Genomic DNA, 20451 nt, shown 5'->3' on the forward strand with positions numbered 1-20451 from the left:
AGATCAAATCAGTTTAAGTGTACCATATATTTAGAATATTTTTCTACATGAAACTGAACTGTAGGTGAAAACTTATCGATACTGTTTCTGTCAACAAAGTCTTGCGGCTATAAATTATTCTAGGTGTCTGAATATAAAATTGTGCCACTGCCCCAGTCCAATGCAGTGAATTACTTTGCTCCTGTGATGGTTCTCCTGCCTGTTTCTTCAAACTGGGGGTGTGCTGACTGTAGATAACACACTGACTATGAGTAAAACCTTGCACAACCACACTGAAAACAATCCAAAATGTCTCTTTAAAGTCAGAACCTGACAAAGCTGTGTGTGTGTGTGTGTGTGTGTGTGTGTGTGTGTGTGTGTGTGTGTGTGTGTGTGTGTGTGTGTGTGTGTACTCGCGTCCATACAGACATCTGTGGTGACTAAAAATGGCAACCATTTTTTCAGTTTCAGAACCAAAAGCTGATCTTGGTAACCAGCCTGACATGCAGGCTTTTTTTTACTACGTACTTTGCATTCTGCTTGCGCCTGCGTGCACAAGAGTGTGACCCACGTACAGATACACAAACCGCTACGTCCTAACAGTCTACACATAAAGCAGTCGGTTTGAATCTCGGCATCACTTGTGAAATATAAATGTGCTACTGTCTTGTGTCTGGCACACAGTTCTAATTGCTGTTTTCTTTGTTATCAACTTTCAAAATGCACAGTACTTACTGGTTTAAATACATAATACTGAAAACTCAAAAACATTCTTAGTTTTTAGTTACAAAATGAGCTGAATTACAGAGTTTGTGCGTGCTTGTTTGCACATTTTAACAGAAACAGGAGGCTGACTGACCGCTGCAGTGATTTGTTATAAATGTATATATCTATACGCCATAAATAAGGGAAAAAGGTGCTAATGGCTTCCCTCTTTTTTGGCACTACCTCCAGCCATCAGCTTCTTGATTGAGACGGGGACCCTGCTGCACTTCCCCGACACCAGCCATGGCCTTTGTACCCTCTACTTCCTGTGTCCTGTGTGGCTGTCAGAATGTCTGGAGAGGATCATGCACCTCAAGTCCTCTCGCTCTGTAGCCAGGAATGGAGTGATCCGCGCAGAAGACCTTAGGGTGAGACTCTGGGGGGGAAACTGGAATAGGGAGATGATTGTGGACCTTCTGAGCTGTTTTCTGTGTTAACAACGATATGATACTGGCTTCATGTTGTGGTATCTATGATGATGTCTGTTGTGCAGATGCTACTGGTAGGAACCGGGTTCACCGAGCAGACAGAGGAACAGTATTTCCAGTTTCTCGCCAAGTTTGAGATCGCTCTTCCTGTGGCCAGTAACAGGTAACGTATTCTCTTTTTACTAATTGATACTCATTAGATATAAATGTACATGTTTGCTCCACAAAGCACCCACATAACTGTCCTAGTAGAAAGGCAACTAAAGCATAGGTCCCATTCTAGGAATTCGTTTCTTTGCCTGAAAGCTTGTTCTGCCATTTTTGGCACCACATAAATCATTGAATCAAAACCATAGCAACCAACCCATTCACCTTAGCAACAACCTAGCAATACTCAGGTAACTACCCCGTAGCAACTAAGTACACCATAAAACCTGCCTAGCAACCACCTCATGAGGCCCTAGCACACACCAACGAAAACCCCAACAACTGTCTAGAAAGCCATATCAACCACTGAGCACTCTTAAAAAAATAAAAAAAATAAAAAAAGCACTATTAGGCATCACACACACACCCTAGTGACAGCCTGAAAACATCCAGGCAACTACCTTGAAGACAGTTAACACCCTAGCAACCAACTAACTACCACATAGGAAGCAATTCATACACCTTAACAACTACATAGCATCCATATGCTACGTACAATGCATAACAATTAGCTATGTCTCAACATAAGCTACCACTTAAAGATAGTAGTATCTTATGTAAAGGCATCCTGCTAATATCAAAGAAATCTTGATGCTAGTGCCAAAGTTGGCGTCCTAAAGTTTCTCCAAATCTTTTTCTAGTTTGAAATCCTTCATTTTTCTTTTCTCTTGGTATAAGCTATCTGCTGCCCCATCTCCTTCCCCCGAAACCAGCCATGGACATCCACGGCTTCCGTCAGCAGACCAACAACACCCTGCAGCGCCTTGTCCAGATGAGCTTTGTTCCTGCCGGATTCTGGGAGCGTTTAATTGCCAGGATGCTCATCAGCCTCACAATGATGGACCTGCAGGTACTGAAACCAGCAGATTCTCATCATTCACCTATTAAGTACCTAAAAAGGTTCACTTTTTGTACATTGATGGCCTGAAATGTTGTGTGTGTGTGTGTGTGCAGTCATTTGAGCCCAAAAGAAACACCAGGAGCCAGCACAGCAGGAACTCGGTGATCTACAGCTTTACTGGAACCCAGCAGAGGAACCGTTGCAGCACCTTCAGAGTCCGACGCAGCCAGACCATATACTGGAAGGAGGGGCTGCTGGCCACTTTTGATGGAGGTTACCTCAGGTCAGAGCTGGTGATAGAAGGTTGTGGGCAGTAATGAAATTAGACAAATCCCTCAGTGACAAAATAAAGGGTGGGAGAAATTGAATGTTGTGGAGCTTCAGTTAGATTCAGAGCCTCAGAAAAGAGACAGTTTTGAAAAGGGAAAAGCAGACTTGAGTCAAAAACCTGTGGAGCAGGTCAACAGCAGGTGGGAGTTAGTATTCAGTCAACTTCAAGACCCTACTGGGTCACAGTAAGTGGGTAGGTTCCACATTACAGGGGATTTCTGACAGACAGTCTTTTTAAGATTAGAACAAGCAATCTTTGTTCAGAATATGCACCAAAAAGAATGTCATGGTGTCAGACAGCTGATATTTGATATCCTTACCAACAGTTTCAAGCTGCAGTCAAAGTCATTTCAATGCTAAGAATGACAAGTTTTTTTTTGGTAAAATATTGCCCATCTTTTATATCTATCACAGCAGTCTAAGCGCTATGAGGTATTATGAAGCCTAATGTAAAAAAAAAAACAAGAACACTGAGGATAGAGTATCAACAGTAATTGCAACTCATAAAAGTGAAGAGAAAATAAACGCCGCCCTTGCTGCTCTGCATAAGCTTCTGCGTAAAAAGTTATTCCTGAGGTGCAGAAAGCAGTTAAAGCTTTGAATGAAACGAGGCGGTGACTGGGTTTGTGTGTCTGCAGCGTGGAGTCATCAGATGTCAACTGGAAGAGGAAGAAGAGTGGAGGCATAAAGATCATCTGCCAGTCAGAGACGAGAGATTTCTCTGCCATGGCCTTCATCACAGACAACGTCAACTCTCTGATTGAGCAATGGTTCCCTGGTCTCTGCCATGGCCTTCATCACAGAGACAACAGTCAGTAGTATAACATATCTCTGATTGAGCAATGGACTCTAACTAACATTCATCATTCCCTGGTCAGTGCAATGCTCTCTGCTTATGTAGACACAGTAACACAGCTTTTGAGTGCCGATTTCCAGCTCTCAGTACTGGCTCAGATTCTTAGTCGCAGATATTTCCTTATTTCATTTGTTAATATCTTACTGATTTATTTGACAGAATAATATACTAAATTCCGAGCTTGTACAGCTTGAAGTGTTTTTATAGCCATTTGTCTGATTTTAAAGGATTGACTCGGTAATTAGAGAAAGAAAAATGGTATGCCAAAGGCATTCATATTCAGCAAATGAAGCTATCAAAAAAGTTATTTTCGAATCTGTTCCAAAGGTCAGATATCATATTAGAACCAATATTAAAGTTTCAAAGATGCTCAGCCCTGTAAAACACTGTTTTTGGACTCTGAACAGTTGCAATCCATGCTACAGTAACCAGTGTAATAAGGAGTGGCCAGACGTCTTGACACTTTTCTTTTTATAGTTTGAGCTCATAGTGTATATTTTGGATAAATATGTAGAATGCTCTATGAATGCACTCCTTTCTTTTGTAAATGCTAATGGGCAGCTTTCACAAATAAATACTGGAGATCATTCAAGGAAAAAACAAACAAAAAGAAATGTCAAATATGTCTTTCAATGGCTATTGTCAGCTATAGCTACCAGTTGAACCAGTCTTGCCACAGGCCACACATAGGTAATGTCATTTCACTTTGATTACTGCTGACTTGATACTTTTAATCCGCGGGTCAACAATCATCATCACAGCTGATTCCTGATCCAAACTATCCACTTGTCAAGGATTTGCAAAGTAGGCAGGTAGGTTCTTACAAACTGCATCCAAAGAGTTCCCATTACCACCTGCGGGGGCTGTCTTGCCTGAACTTACTGTATCTCCTGCTCCTATGAACGAGTGGCAGGTAAAGTCTGAGCCAAGCTTAAGGCAAGCCAGCCATGATTGGATTGGCACAGTAGGCTGCCCTTCCATCTTCTGCATCCGACACAGGTCCTTTGGTTAAGTTTGACTGCCTGCCTTCTTTGCTAAACCTAATACTGGTTTCTTTGGTTGGCAAAGACCCAGTCGGGTCCAGGGACTGGAGAGGTCTAGGTTAATCTGCCTGTTAGATGAGCTTTGTCACTGCTTTGTAAGGGTCAAGTAGAATCGGGTGAATGTCAACGGTAACAGAGCTGTTAAGGTTCTGCAGGCGTCTGCCAACACGGACGAGACACGATTGCCGTCCCGTTCTGGTGCTCGACAGCTTAGTTTACGGCTTGGTGACACCTGATGACAGGATTCAAGAGCTTTTACCTCCTCTGGGAAACTTTCCTTCTGGCATGTTCTCGGTAGTTGAAGCTAAGCATCATAGTTGCTGGTACTGTGGGCAGTAATGTAGTGTGGTTAGAGGCTGCCGACCTGTTAGGAAATCGTGTGGCATCTACGGCTGAGGCTGTTGGAAGGTGGGTTGTAAGCCAGCTTCTGCTTCACCTGTGAGCAAAAGTAGAAAGATCAGCCGGTTTGCTGGCGTAGTAAAAAGTCTGATGGCATTTGACTGGCTCGTTGCCGGATCCTGAATCCTCCATCAGCTAGTAAATGGCACATTCTATCCTCCAGAAACGTCGCTGAATGTGTTGTAGGGGGACTCTGAAGGCAGACGTTGCACAGCTGAGACTGCTGGTAGTGCCAAATGGAAGAACCTGCCACTGGTACACATCTGGTTCTCTCTCTCTCTGCAAGTTCTGCACTCTCATCAGGTTTTGGTCCTTTGGGAGGAAGAGGACCTGTTGTAACAAGTGTGTAACCGCTCACTGCCACTGGATACTCCTTGAACTGCGGAAGATCCGGACTGGCAGAAGATATTTCTTATTGTTTTCCATGAAGCCTTGGTGGGTTATTTATGTGGATTGAGCACTGCGCCAGACCCTTTTTAGTTGCTACATTGCTTGTCAGCAACCTGTCATATGGAAACTTTACTAAGTAAACACTGCATTCAGGATTTTAGTTTTTATTTACATTTACTGGTGTTCTCATCCACTGTGTCAGAGGAAGGATATAGCCAGAGTCAAGAGACAGATCAGCTTTAAAAAAAAAAGTGACCTATTTCCTTTTTAAATACGTGCTGTGCGTTAGACATCGTTTGTGCCAATGTGAAGAGTGGTTCATGTGGATTTTCGGAAAGTGAATGATAAGAATTTTGGAGAAGTAACTGATGAATATTTGAGAACAGACTTTGTTCTCTAATATGCAGGGCACAGAAACTGCTTCCACAGCCCAGGCCGCTCTGAAAGTATCCAGATTATCTATACTTCATACACCCTTCACTGTATTTTTCCGTATTTCTCTGGCAGCTTGCCCCCCCCCCCCCCTGCAATCATAGAGTTCGCTGCCTCAGGTCCAGTTCGTGGTCAGAACCTGCTGCACCGTCAGCTTTCTGTAATGAAACGTAATAAAACTAGAGAGGACATGTAACAAATGTAGCTGTTATTATAACCTGAAATAGTCTTTGTAGTAGTTATGGTAGAACCGACTGATTGTACCGTATGTATGAAATGTTTTCAGCTCTCCAACAGACAACAGATGATGTGTACATGTCTTGTATCTATGTGTCTTGTAGCTTTGACAGCCAGTGAGAGTGATGGGAGTCTCCTCATAGAGCAGTACGCCCCCTGTCCCCTCTGCGCCTCACTGGGCCAACAGCGGGCCGAGCTCGTGGCCAGCCTGGTGGGCCAGGTCGGAGAGAAAGCAGCAGCAGCAGCAGCAGCAGCAGCAGGTGGAGGAGATGGGGTTCATTACTTTAACATGGAGGACTGTGTGCTGGCTGCTGTGGAGAAGGAGCACATCATTTGTCCTCAGCACCCCGACCAGCCCGTCACCCTCCAGGAGCTGGTCCCAGAGCTCTTCATGACCGACTTCCCTGCACGGTATAAAGAATGAAAGACAGACCGCCATCTAACATCATCCTCTTTTACAGCTGGATACCTGTATAAGCACACTTTAGTTTGAGACTATTCTATATTAGCTTCAGCAAATATCGGCTTTACTTTACTCATAGTATACTGATGTTTTTGAAGCACAGCTGTCAATACAGCTGTTTTGTGGCAATTATCAACGTATTTTAGTCTATTTACGAATACCCGAGATAGACTTGTGTACGTTGTCTTGTGTCAACTTTGAGGATGTTAACTGAGGTTCCTCGAACAAAAATGTCTATGAACTTTATCAGACACAAGGTCAGGTCAAGTGCTTTACATGATTCATTCAAAATGTCAACACAAAACAGTGTGACACATTGAATCATAGCCGGTGGAGAAGATAACAGCCTTTTATTTGGGTTTAAAGGCGGCCAAAGTTATTTATCTTCTGGATGTTTGTTCCAGCTCTCTGGTGCGGAGAATCTAAATGCTCCGCCTTCACATAGAGTGTGGACTTTGTCAGCAGACAGTCCTAAACCAGTGATGGCATGTCAATAGTACTTTAACATCTACTCTATAATACCCTGGAAGCCAGTTTAGAGACCTGAGGACTGGTGTGATGTTTTTTTCAGGACTAAGCAGCAATAATTTGAATGAGCTGAAGCTGACAGTTTATATGGGATAAACTGTAGGTTGGTATCTGTTGTAAACAAACAACCAGTTTATCCAGATGAATTAAACCACTTTATTTGGACATCAAACTGAAAGTGAGCACAGCTGAAACTTTGCTAATTATTCAATATTAGTTGAGGCAGGAAGTGGTTCTATAAAGTGTGATGAAATATTTACTGTTCAGTTTGTTTTCTCTTCTAATAATATTTGGCTATCCTTTTCTAACCTGTCTAATCTTTGCTGTGTCTGTGTTGAATCATCGGCCTGTTGTGTGTGTGTGTGTGTGTGTGTGTGTGTGTGTGTGTGTGTGTGTGTGTGTGTGTGTGTGTGTGTGTGTGTGTGTGTGTGTGTGTGTGTTAGGCTGTTTTTAGACACGGCCCAGCTGGAGTACTCTGAGGAGGAGAGTAACATCCTTGGTCAGGGTGGCAGTGGGACTATCATCTACAGAGCCCGATATCGTAACCAGCCGGTGGCCATCAAACGCTTCCACTTTAAGAAGTGTCGACAGCAGACCATCAGCAGTGACACAGGTACTTGTTTTAAAAAAAACAAAAAACTCCCGAAGCAGCATTTATGTTGAAAGCCATCATTACACAGCTATCTTAACTTTTAACACTACCTATATTGAGAGTATTTAACAGGGATGTCCCCATCTAGTTTATCTGGCTCTAAATATTGAAATGATACGAAGGAAAGACTAACTGTGAGAGTGTAACCCATAAAAATGACCTGATGAAAAAAAACACCTCCTCAGCGGAGTACAGACACATTTATTCATATTGACACAGTAGTTTTCGCTGTGGTATCCAGTGGAATGCTGTAACTGCATCCCATAGTCTTCTTCAGCTAATGGAAATGTCACATGACAGATCAGTGAAGTTTTAATAAGAGGTGGGGATCACGGTAACCCTCTGCTCGCAAAGAAACACGTGGACCTCCATAGTCATAGAGTGTAAAAGGAGGACACAGATGGAGTAAAGCGTGTAGACTTATTGCAGTTTGAATTTTTTTATTATGACATGGTTTGTGAACATGATTCCATATGAGCAAACTCCGGTGCTCCCTCTCGTTCCGTTCGTTCTTGCCTCAGACACCATGGTGAAACACCTGCAGTCTGCAAATGCCTGTCGGAGCTTCTCAGAGTTTCGCCAGGAGGCCAGTATGTTGCACTCTCTGCAGCATCCCTGCATCGTCTCTCTGGTGGGCATCAGCATCCACCCGCTCTGCTTCGCCCTGCAGTTGGCTCCACTGGGCAGCCTCAACACGGTGCTGGAGGAGAAGAACAAAGGCAAAGGCACGTCGAGATTTTGCATCTGCATCATGTAAATTCTCGCCTGAAGTTGGTCCTAAGACCTGTTTCTGTGTTTTCTCATCGTAGGCTCCAGGTACATGCCCCTTGGTCACATGCTAACTTTCAGAGTAGCCTATCAGATCGCGGCAGGACTTGCGTACCTTCACAAGAAGAGCATCATCTTCTGTGACCTCAAATCTGACAACATCCTGGTGTGGTCTCTGGAGGTTTGTATATGGATTACCATTGTCAATACACCATACATTTATGGTGTATTGCTATATTCCAGCGTATTTATAAAATAACATCAACATATCAGACTTTGTCAGTGGTTGGACAATACAGTTCTGAACCTATTTCCTCTGTTTTCACTGCCGTATTCACAGTCCACTGAACTTAATGAGAGACTTGCATTATATAACCTGTTCACTCATTTGTGTATCTTTTTCCAGGTGCGGGATCCAATTAACATTAAACTGTCTGACTATGGCATTTCTCGACAAACCTTCCATGAGGGGGCGTTGGGGGTGGAGGGCACACCAGGTTACCAGGCTCCTGAGATCCGACCAGGCATCGTGTACGATGAGAAGGTACTGATCCCCTCTCATTAACCCACATTAGTGATGCCTGTAGCAGTATAGTAGGGAGACGATTGGTATGGCTGATGTATGTTGGTCCAGACATACATACAGCGGGTAAAATAGGTATTGAACACGTCACCATTTTTCTCAGTAAATATATTTCTAAAGGTGCTATTGACATGAAATTTTCACCAGATGTCGGTAACAACCCAAGTAATCCATACATACGAAGAAAACCAAACAAATAAGTTCAGAAATTAAGTTATGTGTAATAAAATGGAATGACACAGTATTTTATTACACATAACTTAATTTCTGAACTTATTTGTTTTGTTTTGTTTAATTTGTTTGAGTAAAATGGTGACGTGTTCAATGCTTATTTTACCCGCTGTACATACATATACAACAAGATAGCTTGAAAACTGCTCACCAGATTTACGCAAGAATGATTTTGGACCATCAGCTTAATTACTTTGTTTATACTAATAGGAAAATAAATTACAGGGTATGTTTCTTCTGGTGGAGGTTTGGATATACTGTTTGAATTTATGTAATACAGATGAAACACGAGAAGCAGTTAGCGTGGTTAACGTCTTAATATTAAAATCCAACATCAACTGGAGACCTGAGGACCTTTTGTTCTGCCGGCGCGGTATACAGTCGGCCAGTCAAGTGCAGCTTGATCCCGGATGTTATGATGGAGCCAGGGTTCTGTAAAGATGTGCGCAAGACAGTCTCTGATTTCCTGTTCCTGGGTTAGCTACCGGAAATCATGATCAATATTTCTTCAATTTCATTTTCCTGTGAAAAAATGTAGGTTACTACTTTTAATTTGCACTTCACTTCATGCTACATTACATTACATTACAGTCATTTAGCAGACGCTTTTATCCAAAGCGACTTACAGTCAGTAGTATATTACATATCATTCACCCATTCACACACTGATGACAGGCTACCATGCAAGGTGCCACCATCAGACTCTAACTAACATTCATGCAACATCCAGTCCACACCGATGGCAAGCCTTCAGGAGCAACTTGGGGTTAAGTGTCTTGCCCAAGGACACATCGACTGCCGAAGCCGGGTATCGAACCACCGACCCTCTGATTGGAGAACTACCTTGCTCTCCACTACGCCACAGCCTCCCACTACCAACCTTGGCTGTAATAATAACAATAATAATAACTTTTATTCATATAGGACCTTTTAAAAACAGAGTTAACAAAGTGCTTTGACAGACAAAGCAGAAAAAGCAAGGTAATAAAACATCAGAAAGCTCAATAGTGAGGCCCAAAAAAAATGGGTTTCATACACAGAAAGGCAACAGGGCATTGTAATATACCGTATATTAATGTCATTTAAGTGAGGAAGAATCTTATTTTAAGATCTCAATTATGATTAAAGTTATCGTGATTACCATTTTGGCCATAATCGTTGAGTCCTAATATCCTTTGGAATGTCACAACATGTGCTCCATACCATGTGCCATGAAAATATTGGATGACATTTACTGACTAGCCAAAATAAACAAGCTAACTTTAACAAGCTAACTTAACATTAACATGTTTCCTCAACCAGCCTCTCTCTGTACCGTGCAGGTTGCTTGGTAACGGTGACGTTAAAGCCATGGAGCTATAATGGATGAAGTCCCACTAGTCCATTGTTAACTTTAAATTGATTAACCCTAACATGACAATTAGGTCAACAAATTTAAAGTGAATCACTGTCTGATATGTACCATATGTTTGCTTTAAAGCCATATATGTATGCAGCTTTTACTATGGCTGTGTGGTGACAACCTTTGCATCCACACAAACACAATAGAGAATATTAAAAAAAGCTTTTTTAATCCCTTACTTTGTAGAATATAAACATGCCTTTCTACAAAATGAAGCCAAAGGTCTCGAATGTTAAAAATGGTTTAAGCAGCCATGTAAGAACTTTCCTTAAAATAGTCTAAACCTAAAGACATATCTGAACAAAGAAAATTCTGAACAGTCGTCGTGTGCTAGTTTTCAGTACTTTAAAGTTTTTGATTCTCTCCAAACACATCCCAGTCAGTAGCTTTAAAGTTCTGTATCGAGGTTCAATATCCAACCCAGTGAGGAAAAGGTCTGGAACCAGGGCTGCAAATACCAACCTCTCAGCGATTATTCTGTGGATTTATTTTTGTTGATGATCAGTCTATAAATAGCTAGAAAATTATGAATTTACACTATAAACATGCACAAGGAAACATCTTCAAATATAATATGTTGTCCAACCAACCAAGTTTGAATCCAAAGATATCCAAATACAATAATATAAAAAGAGCAAAAGTGCAAAAAACTCACACTGGAGAGGAGGAAACCGGATGATATTAGACATCTTAATAACTTGTATAATTTATTAAACAAAATGATAGGTGGATTAGCAAAATTGACTAAATCCAGTAATCAATTTATCGTTTCATTAGTAAATGTAACCGACCCAGAGCATGAATATTCCTAGCTTTACTAGAGCTTCATTTTTTTTTACTGGCCCTGACTCTGTCGAGGAAGCTTTCAAAAAGCAGAGAAAAAAAGCCCATCAGCTCCTCTCCCATAGAATCTGCTGACTTCAGCCAGTCAAACTCCTTTTCTCCGCTCCTGGTCGTTAATCTCCCTCTTTTGATGAGGTTTAACTATTCTAATAAGATGCAGGCAAGGCTGAAGAGTTGATTGAGCGAGTGGGAAAGGAATGAAGAGCGCAATAGGAAAATAAATGAAAGCAGCTTCATGGCTGTTACCATGTTTGCCAGCTGTGAGTGTCTTGGAAAGAAAATGAACATGTGTAAGCGTTTGTGGGTTAAACATCTGGACAATATACAGCAACATGACTAGAAAAGATGTTACAAGCCATTTGTTTATAACTACTGAGTGACAAAAACATGGATTGTAATGAATAAAGAGTGAAGACATGTGTAAACACAGTGTTCGACAACTGATTATGTCTATTGGGTAATGACTGAATAAATCACAGTAATTCCACTTCCCATTATGTGCCATCAGGGCCCCATTCTTCAGACCTGCTTTAATTTATTCAAGTTAAATCCTGTTCACAATTAAAAAACAAACTAACGGTAATATGAAAAAAAAAAGATCTTTTAATGGAGGAGCTGTACAGTTTTGTGAAGGAATGGGCAACATGTTCTCTAGATGAGGCGCTAAAGTTCACAGTATAAAGTGGTCAGAAACCCATCCTCCCAAAGAGAGTAGTTACCCAAGTCCTATGTCCTGACCAACAAATCCTGACCCTACCTAGTCGAGGTCAATGTCTAATCTTCTGAGTCAACCAGCTATGCAGGAAAGGTCTTGCCAAGAAAAACAGTGCACAAGACTAGGCGACGGGGTTGTTAAGTTAAACGTCACACCTCTTTTGCGCCCATGTACCGGCATGCTAACTGAAATCAGTGGGAAAAAGCAAAAGCGTAACGGTTGCAGTTCTTTACAGCCTAATCGCAGAATCTCTATTGTGATAGGGGCAACTGTGACATCATCACACCAGACAATTTTACAGTTTAAACAGATGGCTCCTTCTCCCTCCCTCGCCGGAGAACTCTGTGTCGCAATCTGCTCCGAACAGCTGGAAGTCTGCCAGCACAAAGCCACGTCTATGTGAGCCAAGCCTAAGATGAAGAAAAAGCTGTTTTCTACACAGTTTATTGCACAATTATCACACGTAAACCAAAAAAAATGAGCAAAGTCAGCAGAGGCGCACAAACCCACTGGCACATTTGTCTCTCCTTTTTGCGTTTAACTCATTGAACAAAGGTGAGGGCACCTTTGACCAGAATGTCCAATGATTCCACTGATGATGAGAGTTGATCCTCTGATGTTCAGGAGCTCTTTTCTACAGTACATAGAAAAACACTGCATTTATAAAACCAGAGCGACCAGCACACGGGGGCTCTCATTAAACATTAAAACAATGTGAAAGCGGAAACAATGATCAGCACACTATGATCGACTGAGTGCTGCTCACATGCCTGTACTCATGATTGGATGGCATGGCACTGTGACTTCAACAAATCAAGACTTTTTAGACCCGATCTGAAACAGACCCTGGAAAAAAAGGGACCCGAGCATAATTAGACCGGAACAGTTCCAAAAATAGAAAAAGGTAACTTAATTAAATGCTTGTTCCTCATCTAGTGACTCTTTGTCTTTCTAACAATGATGAAAACTCTGGTCACAATGACGAGTGAGAAGGTTCTAGACCAGTCAGACTGAGGTCAGGAGGACTTCCTTATATGAATATGCCATGCTATGTTTGCCATGGCCCCTGTGACACCATAGCATACCACAGACCTCAAGTATATCTGGAGTCCCTACCGAGTGATGTCACCACAGAAGTAGTTCAGTGCTTTTGGCATTGCACGACTGTTTGCCTCTGCAGTTATTCTGAGAAGTCCCAGAGGGGCTGATTCCCCCCCCGGCCATTATCTGTGACCACTCAGACAGGAATCCATTCGGGTGTTTGGGTGCTCAGATATGGGCTTCATGGATTAAGTAAATGAGAAAGCAGTGGTGGTCGCCTTTTACTTTACAAACAAAGCGTGAGAGTGTTTGCTGGAGCTGGAGTCGATTGTATACGAGGGGAAAGAAAGCAAGGCACTCTGAATCCTGAGTATATAAAGCCCCCATTCCCACTGGACAGAGACACCCACTCACATCTGGCTTTTATCTTCAGTGGGAAAGGTTACAATCAGTATTCATGATTTTCTGCTCTCGCCACCTTTTCCGGTGCAATGCGATGCGGATATGTCGGTAGGTCTTAATAACCTCAGATGTTGTTCCTTGTTTTTTTTGTTTTTTTCTAAAGGTGGACATGTTCTCCTATGGTATGGTGCTGTATGAGCTGCTGTCTGGGCGGAGGCCAGCGCTGGGTCAACACCAGCTTCAGATAGCAAAGAAGCTCTCCAAAGGCATCCGGCCAGCGCTGGGCAGTCCAGAGGAGGTTCAGTTCTACTGCCTCCACAGCCTGCTGACTGAATGCTGGGACACCAAGCCTGAGAAGGTGAGCCTCCCTGCTGGGTTCAAGCATTTTAATTGGCCAACGCAGTGTTTGGTCAAAACATAGAAGTTACTGGTCACAGTGTGGTAGTGAGTGGTTAAAGGTGACCCATGTAAAGGCATTATTAACAAAGAAAATAAAGTCAGCTTTCCTACCAGAGCTAACGGTGTTAACCTGAGGGTGCGTGCTACACTTCCATGCCTCCTCCACCTCCTGTAGGAGCAAGGTTATCAGCTGTAACCGCCGAGTGCAGCAGTGATAAGCTAGCCACAGGGGCGCACACACACACAATGCAATAACATGTTCCAACACACACACACACACACACACACACACACACACACACACACACACACACACACACACACACACACACACACACACACACACACACACACACACAGGGAGGTTGTGTGTTCAGTCTCTGCTCAGGTTGACATTATTACACTTTATCTTTACATAGCTAAATGTTGTTTGATGCTACATTAATTAATTACATTTCTAATTCTTAATTTCTAAAAAAAAAAAAAATTAAAATAAAATGTAATCGTATCATCTTCACTTTTCAACTGGCAAGTGCAACTGTTGCTCTACCAGTGGCAGGAGCTGTGATAAAGTGTAATGACTTTGAAAGTTCTTACCTTTTTAGAAGAAAAAAAAAAACCGTCAAACAATATAACAGTTACTTTCTGTCTGTGTGTGTGTGTGTGTGTGTGTGTGTGTGTGTGTGTGTGTGTGTGTGTGTGTGTGTGTGTGTGTGTGTGTGTGTGTGTGTGTGTGTGTGCAGAGGCCGGTGGCCATGCAGTGTGTGAGGCAGATGCAGCAGCCCAGCTTCCCCTGCCTCAGGTATCTGTTGTCCTGTGACAGCCAATCGCAGCTCTTCCTGTCCCAGCTGCAGGGACACAGCGCTGTGTTCTGGAACGGAGACAAGGACGACAGGTTTGTTGAGACTCTTTAGTCCCCCCCCCCCCCCGCACAAACCTTTACAACTTTGAGCTCTCTGGCATTTATACAACATTATTTTTTTTTTTTTTTATTTTATCTAACTCCCACTCAAAACAAAGATTATCAGAGCTCCCCCCCCCCACCCACTTAGAGGCTTATACAGCGCGGTAATCACACACACACACACACACACACACACACACACACACACACACACACACTACTGCTCTGTTGTTTTCTGTGTGTGGCAGCAGGATTCCATGGTTAATCTCCGAACAATAAAAGCAGCTTTCATCCCTTCATACAGGTGGTGTTAATTACGGCTGCTGACTCCTGTAAAACCTCTCCTGCCGTTAACCCCTTCACTCTGATAAGACCTTGTTGGCTCCCCTCCCCCTCCATTCTCCCACTGCCCCCCCCACTGGACCTCAGTTCCTGGGAACTGGCTGTGGGAGGCAGTGTCTAAGCCCCTCCAGTCATTTAAACAATGTCCATACCAATGCAGATAGTCACCCTTTTTGGTTCAGATGACGAAAGCACACTCCCTACACCTCCCTATCGACCTGTTAGCATCAGTCATTAATGTGAAAGAGGGGGAAGAAGAGTTAAACTATGTGTCAGTGTTTGACTGCATCATTGCACACATTGGACTGTGTGTGTGTGTGTGTGCTTTCTCATACACTCACTTTCATTTTTACTAACGCATGGCCTTTTGTGGAGTCACACACTGTGCATATTTGTTGATAACATAGCATTGGGTTAGATGAGATTCAATAATCTTCAAAGGTAGTATTTATATTTATGCAGTATTTATATGAATGTGTGACCATTTGTTCTCATTTGGTATTGCATTTTTTCATATTTGCCTGTCCATTCATCAAACATGATGTTCCTAGTTCTACCTGAGACACAACTGTGAGGAAGACTATTGCAATGTCATTGATAAACCCAGTTATAACGTTATAATGTTGTTGTTGAATGTGTATTTGTGTGTGTGTGTGTGTGTGTGTGTGTGTGTGTGTGTTGTGTGTTGTGTAGGAACTACAGTGTGGTGAATGTGGAGAAGGGCCAGGTGGAGGTGAAGAGGATGTCCTGTGCCGGCAGCAGGATCAGCTGTCAGATGAAGATGGGTAACATTCTGTGGACGGCCACTGAGGTACACACCATTTTGAAATCACATTTTTACCATTTCGATGCAAATACTTAAATAGTTATTTCTGCTTTATTTCCCCTTACATAGCACAGTCCTGCGCTCTCATTTAAAACCGTTGCGTACGCACAAAACAGGGCCCGGAAAGAGGCGTAAACCCATTCACACACAAACGTTGTGATCTATGCGAAACAATCTCGACGGGAGATTGATTTTGGCAGCTCCTAAAAAAAAAAAAAAAAAAAAAGTAAAAACCCGAATATACACAGAAAGAAAAAAATGAATAAATAATTATTGTAGTGCGGTAACAAACATTAAAACACAGTCTCCAACATGTGCGTTCTCCTAAGTTCAAAACAGCCCATATATATTACATTTTTAATTAAATTGTACGTAAATTAACCCTTAATTCTATTTCATTTTTTTTGTTTGAATCTAATTCTAAATCTCAACATTTAGATTAGTTATAATGGGAGTGACCCCGACCCTGTTCGGCCTAACTTTGCACAAAGCCAGGCTAGCTGCTTCCCCCTGCTTCCAGTCTTTGTGCTAAGCTAGGCTAACCTTATTCTGACTCCAGCTCCATGCTCAACACACACATGAGATTAATATTCATCTAAACATCTCAAAGTTTTGAACGGAACCGTGAGAATCATTGTGTATGACATTGCGTTTGTTTGGAGTTTTACACGTATGGGTTCATTATTGTATACCATATTAAAACTTTATTGATATAGCGCCTTTCAAACATGTAGCTGACATAGCAAGATTAAAACAACACAGACAAAGAGTAAAAAAATAGACAGCAGGAGATACAGTTTGCTGCAGAATTTTGGAACTAGCTGTATTTTATTATAGACCACATTAGTCTAAAGGGCTAATAATACAAGTGTGAATGAGCATGAAAAAGTCTGAGTTAGAAAAAAATCTGACTTTATCAATATTGCTTGGACGAAAAGGATGTTTTCATGACCTTTTTGAAATGATGATTGATATATATATATATATATATATATATATATATCTCCCAAGTTAGTGATGAGTGTTTTAATCTGTTTGCCAAAACCACCAAGCATTGAGAGCAGCTTTTGGTCCTCTTAAAGGAATCTCCTCATCATTTAGTTTAAAACTTCTCTGCGTGTGTTTGTTTCACAGGAGCAGGAGGTTTTCATCTACAGTCTGAAGGACATGTGTCCTCTCAGTCAACCCCAGAAACAGTTCTCCTGTCCAGCCATCATCACCTGTCTGTTCCCTGTCCCAGCAAGAGAACAGGTCAGCTAACACACACACACACACACACACACACACACACACACACCAGGACTAACTGCTAAAAAATATAAAAAGAAATACTGTTCGTCATTCGTTCACATGATCAGACACATGTATTTTATTCAGCCATTTGTTAAAAAAGAAGCGTACAAGACATTCTAGCCAGCGTCCATTCATTTGAAGCTGTGCAGAGCTGTAGCAGTGATGGGATGCTGCTTGCTACTGTGGGGCTTTGCTGTGATTTCACATATTTATGTGACACTTCCAACACGTCTGGAGTGAACTGAATACATATTTTTGCCTGTAATACATGTATCACTTCATTCTAATCTCTTATGCAGAAGGACATACAATCAGTTCATTAGAACCGGAATCACTGTGAGTGCATTTGAGGTTTTTTTTCCAAGTCAGAAAATAAGTTTCCCTCCTGAAGCCAGAGCACCTTGTGAACATCAAGAGTCAGACTAGCACTCCGCCTATATGTTTGGTTTTCATCTGGCCAGCTGCATGGAGGAAATAAGGAGTATCCAGCTTTACATACAGCATGTGAGCAAATGAGAGTTCCAAATAAACGTTTAGTGCACCGTCAGAAAAAAGAAAAGAAGGCGGGCAGCAGAATTCTCTCATAAATGATCAAACTGAGGGGATCGCCTCAAGCTCACAATGGTCATGAATTAAGGCTTAAACCGGAAATTCAATTGTAAAAATCAATGAAAGAAATACTCTTCTTCCTTCATGTCATTACTTTCCAACTCACCGCTCGTCTCCACCGGTGAGACACTGCGTGACAAATATCACCAAGCGGTGTCTCTGTGTGTGCTGCTCATGTCTGAGTAAGAAAACAAAAAGCCATCACTTACACACGGATACGTATTCCATGTCTGAAGAGGGCTTTAGATGGAGTGGGAGTGGAAGTGGACATGTCTCCAGTCTCTGATGGATTCCTTGACAGTCAGTCTTCTTTAAAGTGAAGGTATGGAGACCGTGACAGCTTTAGTACCACCAGTAAAAGCGTTCTTGCCTGTCACTCGTGATTGTCCTGAGACATCTCACCGCCAGCAGCATGACTGTGAGCGTCAGGCCCCGAACAATGCTCTGTGGGAAACGTTGTTTTATGGTGTGTACTGCTGCTGGCCCTCTGACCTCTGACCTGCCGTCCTGTTCCCAATCAACTCACAACTGCCCTGCACCTTCGGTACCTTTTTTGAAGTGTGGCGGGTAGAATCCAGGTGTTGGGACATTACAATGTACTAGGGTGACACGTACATGTAACAGCAGTACAGGAAACAGACTTTGAAAAGAAACATGACGATGGGACGCGAAAAGCTTTTCGTTGTAAGAGTCTTGAGAGTGTAAGATGAGTATTCAAATGTCGATGTTCCTTTCCTGTCCAGAGCCTGGCCAGAGTGTTTGCGGGAATGTCTGATGGCCTGGTGGCGGTGTACAGCTTAGTGGAGGACCTTCCTCTGGACGGGGAGACCTACCTGTGTTCACACACCCTCAACAAGACGGTGTTTGCTCTGAAGGACTCAGATCCCAGGCAGAGACCCTACCCGGTCAGGAGCATGGCACTTGTCAGCAGTGGCTCCCAGGTGAGCAGATCATAAGTTGGAAATGTCATGTTTTATAAGTCACTATGGAGATTAACCATGTCTTTACATTATGGGCATTAAGTTAAGACTCTGTCCTCCCTGTCCTTGTCCTTGTCCCTATCTGTGGTTCTGATCAGTTATGGTTCTCCAATGGTCCGGGCGTGCTGGTCATTGACTGTCTGAGTCTTCAGGCAGTTCGGAGGCTGGAGCCCTACAACCCGCCGTCCTCCATCGTATCCATGACAACCAGCTTCAGTCTGTGGGGAGAGGAGGCGGTCTGGACTCTTGACGACCACATGAACACGCTGCTTCTCTACCACGCTGCCTCCTACCAGCTCTGTGCCAAGTACTGGTGAGTGGAGCTCCAGAGGGCAGGCCTGCCTCAGGGACGGGTCTTCCATCAGGCGTACAGCATATATGTGAACTTATAGGTTACACACAGAATTTACCAAAGATATGTTTGAGTTCATTTGTGTCTTTATTACATTAGTTTGTTGTAGTTCTGTTTTTAAGTTCTAAATTGTTCCTCTCAGTTCATTTGAGGGCTTCCTGTAAATATCGATCATCAGTCGAGGGAGCTGCTATTTTTGAGGTTACTAATCCTCCACACAGCACCACCAAAGATGACTTGCAATACTTCAAATATGGAGAGTGAAATATTAAAAATCCGTGCCATAAAGAAAGCAAAAGAGAACTCTTGGTAGCATTTTGAAGGATCGCCAAAAGCTCAGGCTCTCTGACACAGAGATGAACTCCTCCGTTAGTCACTTTGTTGCTGTGAAATTAACTTTCTTCATATAACAAATGCTGAAAAAAAATGTATACGACGGAACACACTATTAATGTAGGATGTATCAAATAACCCCAGCCAGGTCATTTATTTTCTAGCAGAACAATATGATAATTAGCTTTTCTTTAACCCTAATCAATGAAGACAACGAATAATAAGTCGAGAAGATTCGTAGAAATCATTCAGTAAAATAATTAGCCGCGCTTCTGTTTGTTGCAGGGAGAGTGTGTGTTCTTTGAGTAATGGGCCTTTTTGGAACAAGGACAGTTTGTTTTGGGGGGTAACGCGTTGGCGGAGAAATGGGCTTTGGGTCCAATGGACAATATTTAGCGTACGTTAGAGTGATCAATGTTCCCATTTAAATGTCAGCAAGTAAAGCAAGCACGCATATTTCACAAAATGTCAAATAATTTCTTTAAAACAAAGAATATTGGTCTATATCTATCAATATCATATTTTTTTTTTCCCCCCTTTAAATATCAGTATGGATAAAGGCCTGAGACATTCAGATCGGGCCGGGATTATGTATGAACACCCCAGCTTAGTCTGACGATGAAGCCAAGGCAGCCTCCCCCGAGTGAACTCTGTAAGGCCTTGGGAGTTCCTCATTGTTTCCAAATGTTCTAAAAGCATAGACAGCTGCAGAGAAAAAACGTTCAGCAATTAGAGTCGAAAGTTTATTATAGTTTAAGAAACTCGAAACAGTCTGTGAGGCTTAATAAGACTGTTTGTGATGCTGAGCTGAATTAGAAAAGCTGACAGGGCAGTGATGTTAACTTGAGTGAAGCAAAACAGTCTCTGACCTCCCTCAT

The 20451-nt window shown here is 42.4% G+C and overlaps 1 protein-coding gene across 1 annotated transcript in view; it reads left to right on the top strand.

Moving 5' to 3' along the window:
- Positions 1-20451, top strand: part of lrrk1 (leucine-rich repeat kinase 1) — a 67848-nt gene that overhangs the window by 42090 nt on the left and 5307 nt on the right. Inside the window, exons 20-35 of the mRNA XM_054618135.1 lie at positions 934-1112; positions 1238-1335; positions 2058-2229; positions 2334-2503; positions 3189-3328; positions 6012-6318; positions 7342-7511; positions 8072-8275; positions 8360-8499; positions 8725-8862; positions 13699-13893; positions 14678-14829; positions 15874-15991; positions 17141-17257; positions 18652-18849; positions 18987-19201. Of these exons, the coding sequence (XP_054474110.1) occupies positions 934-1112; positions 1238-1335; positions 2058-2229; positions 2334-2503; positions 3189-3328; positions 6012-6318; positions 7342-7511; positions 8072-8275; positions 8360-8499; positions 8725-8862; positions 13699-13893; positions 14678-14829; positions 15874-15991; positions 17141-17257; positions 18652-18849; positions 18987-19201 (2713 nt within the window). The remainder of the gene's footprint in view (positions 1-933; positions 1113-1237; positions 1336-2057; positions 2230-2333; positions 2504-3188; positions 3329-6011; positions 6319-7341; positions 7512-8071; positions 8276-8359; positions 8500-8724; positions 8863-13698; positions 13894-14677; positions 14830-15873; positions 15992-17140; positions 17258-18651; positions 18850-18986; positions 19202-20451) is intronic.

Source organism: Anoplopoma fimbria, chromosome 2 (genome assembly GCF_027596085.1).
Source record: "Anoplopoma fimbria isolate UVic2021 breed Golden Eagle Sablefish chromosome 2, Afim_UVic_2022, whole genome shotgun sequence".
NCBI classification, from domain to species: domain Eukaryota; kingdom Metazoa; phylum Chordata; class Actinopteri; order Perciformes; family Anoplopomatidae; genus Anoplopoma; species Anoplopoma fimbria.